The following is an 11,497-nucleotide window of genomic DNA, read 5'->3' as shown; positions in this document are numbered from 1 at the left end:
AAAAGTTGTTAGTTATTTTAATAATTTTTTTGGCATTTGCATCATAATCCTGAATATCTTTAACAGGGATGACTTAAAATTACATTTAATTAATAGACTTAAACATGAAATACTAATGCTAATACTTTAAGTAAAAAGGTACCTGGAGATCCACGATGGTATCACCATCCACTTACTCAAGAAACCCAAGAGTCATTCTTGTTTCCTCCTTCCTTCAGTCCTCGCATCCACATCATCAGCAGGAAGCCTGTTTGTAAACTCCTTAAGGGTAACATTTTGTTTATTCACTACAGTATCCCTGGTGCTTAGAATAGTACCTGGCACATAGCATATGCTTAATATTTGTTGAATCAATGAAAGAATTCACGCTGTCCTTGAAATTAACGCCTTTAAGAAAAAAAATTAAATCGCTCATTTGATAATGTTAATGTATATACTAATTTTAAAAATGTAGACTATGGAAGTCTCATTTGCCATTCTGGATGCTGAAACACATTAAGGCTAAATTCTCAAAGGGACACAGGTATGCTATGCTGCCAAAATATGTACAAATAGAACATAATAATTTTATTCAAGTTTGCTCTTGTTACCTGATCCACAAATATTTAAAAGATATTTTATTTTATAAAACCTTACATCTGTAAGTAATGGATTGACCGTAACAGAGGGCTTAACCTGGAATACATGGATAGGCTGAGGGGCCCATGAACCCCTAAATTGTATGTAAAATCTAACATGTATATTGGCATGAGTATCTTTTTTGGTGAGAGAGTTCATAGTGTAATCAGATTTTCAAAGAAGTCTGACCCAAGAGGTTAAAAAATTACTTAACTAGAAACAGTCACAAAGTCTTTTAAACATGAATTTGTACAATAAAATAATATCCAACAGCTCCATCTATGGGTAAGTCATTATCACCTAACAGCAATAATGACAATTACCAGAGATCAGTGCATCTTATGAATGCCTGTGTTTAAATCTTCAGTGTCACTCTAGTGGGAATTTATTAACCATAGTATCACAGTTTTTCTTCCAGATATAGATGCAAAAGTTAGGAGACTGTTGACATATTCTACTTACAGTACTTCAGCACCAAAAAATTGGGCAGTTATGCTGATATATATGTATGTACAGTTCAACATTTGTCAGTCTTAAAATGCTTATTTATAGTGAAATCTATATAAAACCGTTAAAAACTTTTCTATTTACATTTTTTAAAAAAATGAAAGTTTCCTTTGACACAACTTGTCAAAACTGACTCTTACCCTCCCACCCTCTTAACCCCTCACTCTACTTGTGACAGACAGTGATCACAAGACCCAAACATATTGCTTAAACAAACTGTGTCTTAAAAAGGTAGAATACTTAAAAATATTACATTTAGAACTGTAAATGAACTTTTCGTACATTTCAAAGGGGGTTAAACAAAAGTAGGTAAAAGTTTTTTTCAAAGTCTCAGTCCAACATGAATGTGCAATTTCAATGTAAAGATAGCATCATATGAATAATTTGTTTTCCTGAACATAACTGAACATTTCCTCTGGGCCAGAAAATGTTTCTTTTTCCTCTGCTTCACAATGAAACATTTTCTCTAAGTTTTCTTAAAGGAGGGGGAAGGGCAGGAGGTGACTAGGTAGGCAATCCTGGTTTACAGGAAATTTGTCCGAAGGAATATGGCCTGCTTTGAAATGTTTACATTTAAATAAATAGAAGGCAAGTGTGCAGCCTAGAGCACAAAGGAAAAATAACACAATAAATTAGCATACAATTGGTGAGAATGTACGAGCCATCCAAAAAGCACTTCTCACTGGTTAGAGATATGATTTCCACCATCTAACAAGGATTCTTCAAAGTATTTTTCTAGTTATTTTATAAACTACTAAACTGAGCAAATGTAAAATGTTAACCAATTCAACACTCCCATGGATTTGCAAAAACATACAAGATTTTTAAAAACTTCCTGACACACCGTTTCAAAACACAAACTATTGACATTCTCATTTTTTCAATGGTGTTTTGCTCAGTAGAAACCAGTTGAGGAACATTTCCAGGAAAAGTCTCTTTCCACTGCAAGACAAACTTTTCCATCGCCATGGTCCAACAGAGGAAGAATATTAGGTCTTATGTCACTGTAGATGTGCATCTTTTTCTTTTTTTTTTCCTTTTTCCTTTTTTTTTTCCTTAAAAAAAGTACATTCCCCTGTGAGTTTAATCTTGTTTTAAAATGCTGCTCCTGCAGCAATTCATGTTGAAACACTACTGTTTCAGGGTCTACAGCCTAAGCATGGGCAAAGTGCTTTCTTTAGACATCAAAATACAAGGGCTTCCCTGGACGCTTGGTAACCAAGTAGGTTTTAAAGTGCACTCCTGTGTCCAAAACACTAGGACCGTTCAGCAGAACTCTGAGAGGGGCTGGGCTCAGTTCCATCCTCTGTGCTACTGTCTATGTCCTGCTCCATTGCTGTCTCATCGTCATCCAACTGCTGACTGGTGAAGTTGTTTAGCTCAAGAAGCCCGCTGGGCTCTACTACCACATTAGAGCTGGAGTGACAAGGAATAGCATACTGGGGAATGGCCTGGAAGAGAAGACACAGGAGAGAAGTTTTATGGTAAGAAAAGGTAACAGAAAGTTTTTCCCAATGACACTAAAGAAGAAAAAAAAGGATTCTGACATTTATTGGACAACTATTACATGCTAGGCACTGTGCTAGGTGCTTTCATACATGCTATTCTACTAAACTCCCATAATAACACGATGAGGAAAACATTATTCCCATTTTACAAATGAGGAAACTAAGAGGGTAAGTGATTTAATCGAGGTTACACAGTTTGCTCAGGGTTAAGGTAAGGATTCAAATCCAAGTCCTATAAAACACAGTGATCTTTACACTCCTTGATAGCTCCTCATCTAACAAAGGAGGCTGTGGTTTGCACCTAATTTAAGAGACAGATATTGAAAGACATTTTCATTTGATCATTAAGCAAATTTTAAATGTAATTTTGCTTGTTATTACCTGTAAAATGAATGATTAACTTGCTGATATCAAAATAGTATTTAAAGCCCTTTAGTAACCCTTTGATAGTTCAAAAGGAGTTTTATCTGTTTGGGTCACATCGTAACAATCTTTATTGAAAATAGGAATAGAGAGGACAAAACTGTCTTTTTAACAATAAAAATAACAGTGGATAACTATATTTTGGCCATACTACCTTGTCATATTTTTGTCATCTTTATTAGATATATTTTTTAAAAAGGTATTAAGTACACATCATAACCCTTCTTAAAACTCTACAATTGTTTCCTATTGTACTTGCTATAAAATTGAACTCCTTACCATGGCTCCAGCTTTATGCCAAGCTCACTTGTACTAGTTCTTCCTCTTTTCCTAGAATACTCTTCCTCCAAATGGCTAGTTCCATCCTGTCAACCGCTTTTTGCTCAAATGCTTGGAATAAGAAACTGATAAATCTTCCTTCTATGACCATGAAACCAGAGTTCTGGGTTGGCCCTGCCCTCTACCTCTATTACATTCTTTTACATTTTCTTCATTGCATTTATCATGTTTGTTAATTTTTTCCCTTGCCCTTTGAATATAAGCTTCATGAGAATATAGACCAGAGCACAGATCTTAACTACTGGTCTCATTGTTAGAGGTCCAGAGCTTTGAACAGGACCTGGCAAACATTAGATGCCCAATAAACACTGGACAAATGAATAATGTATCTTTAACATTAAAACCCCAGAGCAAAGTTGAATATCAGCACTTTGCAAATATACCTGACCAAAACAACCTTCTACTGGAGGGGAGATGTAAATTTACTTTTAATACTACCAAGAAAATATTACAAGGTGCCTAGGCATTGATTCTAAGGTGGTGTTTTGTTTGTTTCTCTTGTTTCATATAGCTGATCACTGTGAAAAAGTCTGAGTCAGGAGACAGGAATTTTATTCAGCTCTAGCTCTGACTTGTGGACCTCTGAATAAGTCACTTCACTTCTCTGAGCTTTAGTTTAATCTTGTGTAAAATAAGATAGAGAAGATATGCTCTGAGATCCTTGCAGTTCTAAAATTTTATGAATTCCACAAATATAGGCTCCTTCAGGATAGAAGATATGTTCACTACTTGTTTACTACTCTATCCTTAGCACCTAGCACAGTGCCTGGAACACACAGGTTAAATAATACATGTGGAATGAATGAACAAATAAATAAATGAAATACACATTATTTGCCTACAAAGAGCAATATTTTCATTCAAAGCATTTAATACCAAACATATTGAATTTTTATAGAACATTTTTCAAGGAGTCAAAGCACTTTGCAGACTTTCTTCACTCCTCATAGGTATTTTACTGAATCAGCAAAAAATACTTCAGGTCAGAGCTAAGTATAACTAATAAGATCTGAAAATGTTCTAACGATATATTAATAATGATTATAATAGCTACCTTTATTGAGTATACTATGGCAGACACTTGATCAGCTGCTTTATATACATCTTCTCACCTAATCCTCAAAATAACCCTGTGAAGAAGCAAATGTTACTGTTTCTATTTCAGAGATAATGAAACTGGGGTTAGAGGTAAACTCTGTTGCTCAAAGCCAAAATGCTGGTAAGGAGTACAAGTGAGATTCAAATCTAGGTATTTTTGACTCCAAAGCTTGGTTTTTAATCACTATGCTGCTCTTCCCTCTGACATGGCAACCTAAAACATGATATATGCTAAACGTTAGCTGAATGTTTTGTAGAAAAATTATTCATTGGATATTATCCTTGATACATAAAACAAATTATATTTTCATCTGTTCATAAAGTACAGAAAATAATTTCCAAATAAGCTATCCAAAATTATTTTCTAGCTAGTATACCAATTTAAGCCCCCAGGAGCTACAATAAATGTGAGTAAAAATAGTAATAGCTACCATTTTATTTATTGGGCAATCGCTATGAGCCAGGTACTGTGCTAGGTGCTTCAATTTTGTATAATACTTACATCCATCATATAAAGTAGGCATTCCTTATTCCCGTTTTACTGAGACAACTAAGGCACAATGAGGTTAAACAGACTTGCCCACAGTTACACAGTGAATGGCAAAGCCTAGAAACTATTCCTTTTTTACTATACCCTACCTCTTCAGGTGAAACGGGGGGGAAAATCCCTTTGTCAAGAATTATTTAATTAACATTCGCTTTTATAGGGAGGAAGAACAAAGTATTTAAATAATTCAATGGCCAGTTCTATTTGCCTTTAAGCATCTCCCCCACAATTATATTGTGTTTGGATTAATGTTGATCAATTTGCATTCTCTCATAGCTTGGTAGCATGGAAAAGGGACAGTCTACCACAAGAACTTCCAAGTGATACGACAGTGAATCTATGGTAAATCCTAGACTATCCACATTTCAATAAATCCAAATTCTCAATTAACTAAAATGTGCTGCTCTGATACCTTCTAAACCATATCTCAGTTTATCAAAAATTGACAACTGTCAAGAGAACAGCCTGATATCCTGCAAGGAGAAAGGGAAATAAAACCCAACTTCTAAGGGCTAGTCTGGACTAATTAATTCTTCAGTCTTGATCTATTATGCATGATGAAAGATGAGTTTTAGAATGAAAGGAATGTGAGACATTATGTTCACTAGCTTGTACTTACCAAGGCAGGAGTAACCATAATAAGATTTTTCAATATCAATGATTGAAATAAAAAATAAAGCTTTATGGTTAATCCCAAATTAGATATAAAATTAAATTACTTAGAAACATTCTCTCACAACATGTTTCTCTAGACATTTCAGTTAATTAAGGTTTTATTGTCCTAAAAACCACAAATTTGGATCAAGATCAAGAACTGTTTTTCTAAGGAAAGGGTTCCTGAAATGTACTTGAATCTGAAGTACAATCCAGTTATATCCAGGAGTGTTTGAGCAAAGATTCGGGAGCCCGAAGTTTGACCCCAGGAAGTTACCGATCTTCAGAGGTGATTTGCTGAATTAACACTAAAAAGTGTGGCTTTCATCTATAAATCAAGCTGACACATGGGCTCAGGGCCCTTGATTATGCTCCTAAAATGTGCTGTGTGAGAATATCCATCAATTTTCTAGGACTCACTTCCAGAAAATAAATATAAATTGTATATTTGTCATAAGTATTAAACCAAAATTGCCAAATGCCATCTGAAAGACAATCTCTTTTTCGCATCTTGCCTTGACTTTTCCTGTGACGTCCCCAAACATGCCAAACTCAACACCCCCAAGATGCCCAGTATTTCTCATGTTCCTTTCGATTCTTACCTGGATGATAATTTCTGCTGGGCTCTCTTCAGCTTTCTTTTGGCCTACATTCTGAATACGCATGAACTGGCCTGTCGTAGGCACTCCTGGTGCATCGATTTTCCTTGTTGTTAGGGGAGGGCCAACAGCAGATGGACTTGAACAGGACTCTCTACATTTCTGTTGCTGGGGAGTGGAATTCGCCATCCCTGCCACCACCACGTGGGTGGAAGGTAATGATCCTGCTTCACCAGTGAGCATACTAGTGGCAAGAGCCTTCTTTGGGGGATCCACTACCATATGCTCTACATTTGTATCAATCTGAGCTTCCATCAGAGACATTTTCAAAATGTCTGACACTGCTGTCTTCTCAGAGGCCTGAATGGGAGATATGCTTGTAACTGGTGATGTCAGCTTAGGCACAGAACTGCCACCAGTTATCTTTGTAACTGTGGGTGGCTGGCGCCCCTCAAAAGTTATCTTTGTAACAGAGGATCCTTGGGTTATAATTGGCTGCTCCACCTGAAAACAAATTGGGGTTGTGTGTGTTACAGCTACATCTCTTTGAGAAAACCTGTCAAACACCCCAGACAATACGGCGAAAGAAACACTAGTGTGGTATACTAGGAAGACATTTCGAAGCTTGGTGTTTTGATTAGAGGGCTGGATGGGAAAGTATCTGGTTACTTTTAAGGTACCTAGGGAAAGAGCAGGGGTTGAAAGAACCTTTGTTTAGCCAGCCAAGGCTCATAAAAGTAAAGGAAAAAAAAGTCACAACAGTCTTATTTTCCTTTGAGATTTATATTCCCATATAGTATACTTTCGACCTGTCTCAAATTATTTCATATAATTTTTAGCTTTTTAAAATAAAAAGTAGGGATTTTTAAAAAAAATCTTTCGCTTTAAAATACATTTATACAAAAAAATTCTATATATATGTATTTATAATATGCACATACACACGTTACTACACAGCTACTGATTTTCCCTAATATAATTTTTCTTTTGAATATCCACAGATAATTCCTCTGCAGTCTAGCAAATAAATCTAAAAAATAATTTATTAACTAGATAGTGATGATATAAACTACAAAGACATTCAATGAAGCTTCTTAAAAGAGTGTAGTTTACTTAGCATTATTGCCACAGAATAAGAGTTTACAGGCATGAAATAAATATTTTATATCTAAAAAATAAAAATAATTTAGGGATACTGCTTCTATGCACTGTTGATTAATGCTGAAGTAATTTCATTAAAACCTGCTTGGAAAATCAAGCTCTGAGTGCTATGTTTTTTTCCTTCCTATATTAATGTGTATATTTCTTTCCTAATGTCAACCTTCTGATAGGGTAAATCAACACCAGCATAATGAGGCTTTTGAATTTCCTCTTGTCAGGAGAAAGCACTGCTAATCACAATAGGGTCGTGATGGTCTCACTTTTTCCGTGACAGAGAAGTTTAACTTTGCATGCTATCAATAATCCGTTACCTGGCTTGCCGGCTGTTTCTCTGACGAGGCTGGGTGCGGCATTTGGCTCTGGGGGGTTTGGGGTTGCACGTAGATTTTTGGTTGGTTCGGAGCCTGCTGCAGTTTAGGTAGCTGCTGTGTGGTTTTCACTGCAAGCACCTGTACTACAGTTTGCGGGGGCTGTGCCATTAAGGTAGGAAGCTGCCTGTCTTTGGCCACCATGGGATGCTGTGTGTGCTGTACATCTGGCTTGGGCTGTGCTTGTTCTTGCTGGAGAGGGGTGAGCTTTTGATGCCTGATGGAAAGTTGGGGCATTTGCGGGAGTTTGTGCTGGAGCTGGTCTGCCTGCAGGTGGATGGTCTGCTTCTGTTTGGTCTGGAAGCACTGCAGAGTTTTCACTTGCAACTGAGTCTGTTCCAGCTGGGGCTGGCTAAGTTTCTGCTGTTTAGCTGACTGTGACTGAGTCAGGGCAGATCGGTAAAACAGACCTGTCTGAGGGTCTAAAGTGTCCATTTCTTCAACCTCGCCCTCCTCAGTTCCAAGTTCCTCGCTGTGTTTGGTAAAAGCAGTATGACTGCTTAAAGCCTAAGTAAAAAAGGCACAAAGTAAGAATGAAATAAGAAAAACAGCTACATTGTTTAATTCTCCTCAAACTCAAAAAAATGTGATTATGAGATTCATGCCAAAATTTTCAGGAGGAAGAGCCTAAAAAGACCAAGAAACCTCAAGGTTTCTAAATCTAAAGGGGACTTTAAATTGAGACTCTTGTAATTTCAACTCTCAAACATTAAGTACCATAAAAAGTGGTCTACTCACTTCTGTAAAGAAAGTCCTAGAAGGCCCACAATTTATAGATAAGAGGAATTAACTTATAGATAAGAGGAATTAGGTTACTCTGCAAGAACAGCCCCAGACAAGAAGCAGCAAAGTCTCTCTGGCTCAAGAAACAGCCCTCCAGCCTGGTCATCACATATGTTAACCGTCCAAAGAAAGATGCGGCAACCAGGAGCGAGGTGTCCAGAGAAAAGCCAAGGTTCAGAGAAGCCCACTTTGGCCACGTGCATGTCCAACACTGTCAAGAAGGTAGGAATTGTTGTCTGAGGGATGTGCCCATCCCAGTCCCCACAGAGGGCCTCTCTGCTGTAAGTGGAGGTGGTTCATCAGGCTTCACAAAGGTCTGCATCAACAATCCTCTGCACTAGCCCTCCTCAATCCTTTGCTCAGATTCCAGGCCCACCAGGCAAGAGCTTCCCAGAGACTAGGATTCCAGAGGGAAGGGGCATGGGGAGGGGACAAGAGCGCTCCTGTCAGTGCAAAGGGAGACTGTCTTGTGTTGATTATAACAATATGAGGAGGCATTGATCTTGAGTGACATGGTTAGGGCCAGCCTATCTGATCTCTCTTGGTGTCCTGAGAAAGGTCAATGTCAGGACCAGCCAGAAGAGGGCCAACCTCCAGGTTGAGATATGACACCCAGCAAAACCTCTGGCCATCTGGCTTCCCTCAGTGACCCAAGATCCACCCTAACCCCATCCTTCCTGCTACCTTGTCATATGCTACACCTCCAACTTTAAAACTTTGAGATTCAATTAAAACTCCTCCCTATTTCATAATGAATTTACACATACAGGTTTTTAATTCGACAATTTCTTCATTGTCTTTCAGGTAGTTTGCCTATCTTTCAAATGATCGTGATTTATGTGAATATTAATGATAAAACATACACAAATCTGATATCTGTGATATCACTTTGTAATGAAGGCAGGCTGCTTTGGGTTTAAATCCTGGCTGTCATCTAGGACAAGTTCCTTAAATTCTGTGAGCATGAGTTTCTTCATTTATAAGAGGAATAATACACCCACCTTACAGGATCACTGTGAGAAATAAACAAGTGAATGTATTTAAAGCTCAAAGCATAGTATCTGACACAAAATCAACTTATCGACATGTTTCCTTTTCCTCATTATCCTTGGTACCAGATTTGCTGTTCTACATTAATTCATTCTTACTTTTGAGTCTTTTCCTCAACTGGTTACATATAGTAAAAAAAAAAAAAGTCAAATATTTATTACCTACTTATTCATAATGTTCCCATGAAGATGCATCAGAAAAGCAAAAAGTAAAACAAACAAAAAAACTCAGCAACAAACAGCAAGACAAGCCAACTTCTATTTCATTTGGAAATCTTACCTCAGTGATAAATTCTTCAAAAAATATATAAATAGTGACCACTTCCAATATCATAGATTCATCTAGAGTCCCACCATTTTAAAATGTTGAGTTCACAGAAGATCCAAGAATACCATTTCTTAATTACTTTCATTTGTTAAGACTCTCAAATTCATTTCCTCTATTTACTCCTCACAGATGAAAAAACTATAAAAACTCCTCAATTCAGTTATTTCTCCTCTTATAAGAGATGAAACTGAACCTTACTTTAGGAAAAAGGCAGTTACAGAAGGCAGGAAGAAAAAGAAGAGATACAACCTGCTGCATAATGTGGGTGATTGCTCCAGGGGACGATGCCGGGATGGACTTCACCACCACTGACGTCTGTGTTGCGGTCTGTGACTGAGCCACATGCTGGAGCAGGGTCCGCTGGGGCTGGGAGGGCTGTTGGGGCTGGGAGCGATGGCTGACTGAAAATAGAGGAGGTGATGATATTTCTCCAGAAATCACCACAGCATCTGTAACCAGTAGTCATTTTAAACAAATGTCTGTGAGACTGCATCACAGAGAAAGTGTGGTACTGTGAACTAGGAGGCAGATAATCAGAGTCTGCCAATCTATGAGCTGTGTGACTCTGAGAAAGTCACTTATCTTCTCTGAGACTCTGTGTCCTCATCTGTAAAATGGGAATAACAGAGCTATTATAAGGATGAGATGAGAAATGTATGTGGAAGCACTGTGAAAACTATTATCACAAAGGAGGAACAAATCCCTTAAAGTTACATCCTCCTGTGAGTTGTACTCACTTTCAACAATGACTTTTACCCCACTAGGGTAACAAACAATAATCGGTTTCTATAATTCATTCCCAGACTAATATCTTTAAGGACAGTAAAAACAATACAAGTGTTCTTTAATCTCTTGGTCCCAGTTCCAAATGCAATACAAAACCCAGAAGCGTCCCCTCCTTTCTATGAAGTGCCACTGTCTTGCAGCCGTAGAGTTCCTAACGCTATAAAAGGTCAAGATGATACTGCAGAAAGAGAACTGGACCAAGAGTCACAACTGGATTGTCACACTCTGCCAGCAACCAGCTATGTAAATTTTAAACTCTAAAAGTTAGAGGTTTTGTTTTCCTTGTTTGATTTTTATTTTTTAATGTGATAATAACTTCTGTTTCTACCTAGAAGAAAACCAAATAAAGTAATAGGTTGAAAATGGTCCTTAAATTGTCAAGTACTAAAATATAAAGTTAACAAAATAATAGAAAAATCAGTGTCCTCTCGTCTTCTCAAATTTAGGTCATCTGACATAAATGGGTTAAGAGTAAAGACTGAAATAACCCCATTTCTTATTCTCTTGCTACAAAGTTCCCATGGACTAAACTATACATCTACATTGATGCCAATCAATCATCTTTTACCAGCCTCAATTTTGACATTTTAAACAGTGTAAACATTCACTACTTCTTATTCTACGAACTTTAAAAATGCTTACGGTTACTGGAAAACCAACTTTTTGAATCAGAGATAGACTAAAAAAATCTGTAAAATTAGCTAAGGATTTTGAGAATATCAAAACTCT

The 11,497-nt window shown here is 37.2% G+C and overlaps 1 protein-coding gene across 16 annotated transcripts in view; it reads right to left on the bottom strand.

Annotated features, from left to right (window-relative positions):
• Positions 1-581: 581 nt before the first annotated feature.
• Positions 582-11,497, bottom strand: part of EMSY (EMSY transcriptional repressor, BRCA2 interacting) — an 80,450-nt gene continuing 69,534 nt past the window's right edge. For 8 of the 16 annotated variants that reach the window (XM_039848103.1, XM_039848095.1, XM_039848097.1 and 5 more), the window contains 4 exons: positions 10,232-10,383; positions 7,766-8,329; positions 6,297-6,797; positions 587-2,576 (listed from right to left, as the gene is read on the bottom strand). In XM_039848103.1, coding sequence (XP_039704037.1) covers positions 2,382-2,576; positions 6,297-6,797; positions 7,766-8,329; positions 10,232-10,383 — 1,412 coding nt within the window. In that variant the 3' untranslated portion in view covers positions 587-2,381. Of the gene's footprint in view, positions 2,577-6,296; positions 6,798-7,765; positions 8,330-10,231; positions 10,432-11,497 lie in introns of all 16 variants that reach the window. The other 8 variants (XM_039848090.1, XM_039848092.1, XM_039848101.1 and 5 more) reach the window with 3 other exon arrangements.

This window comes from Pteropus medius, unplaced genomic scaffold (assembly GCF_902729225.1).
Source record: "Pteropus medius unplaced genomic scaffold, Ma_sr-lr_union100, whole genome shotgun sequence".
Classification (NCBI taxonomy): domain Eukaryota; kingdom Metazoa; phylum Chordata; class Mammalia; order Chiroptera; family Pteropodidae; genus Pteropus; species Pteropus medius.
This window is presented reverse-complemented; position numbering and strand designations above follow the sequence as displayed.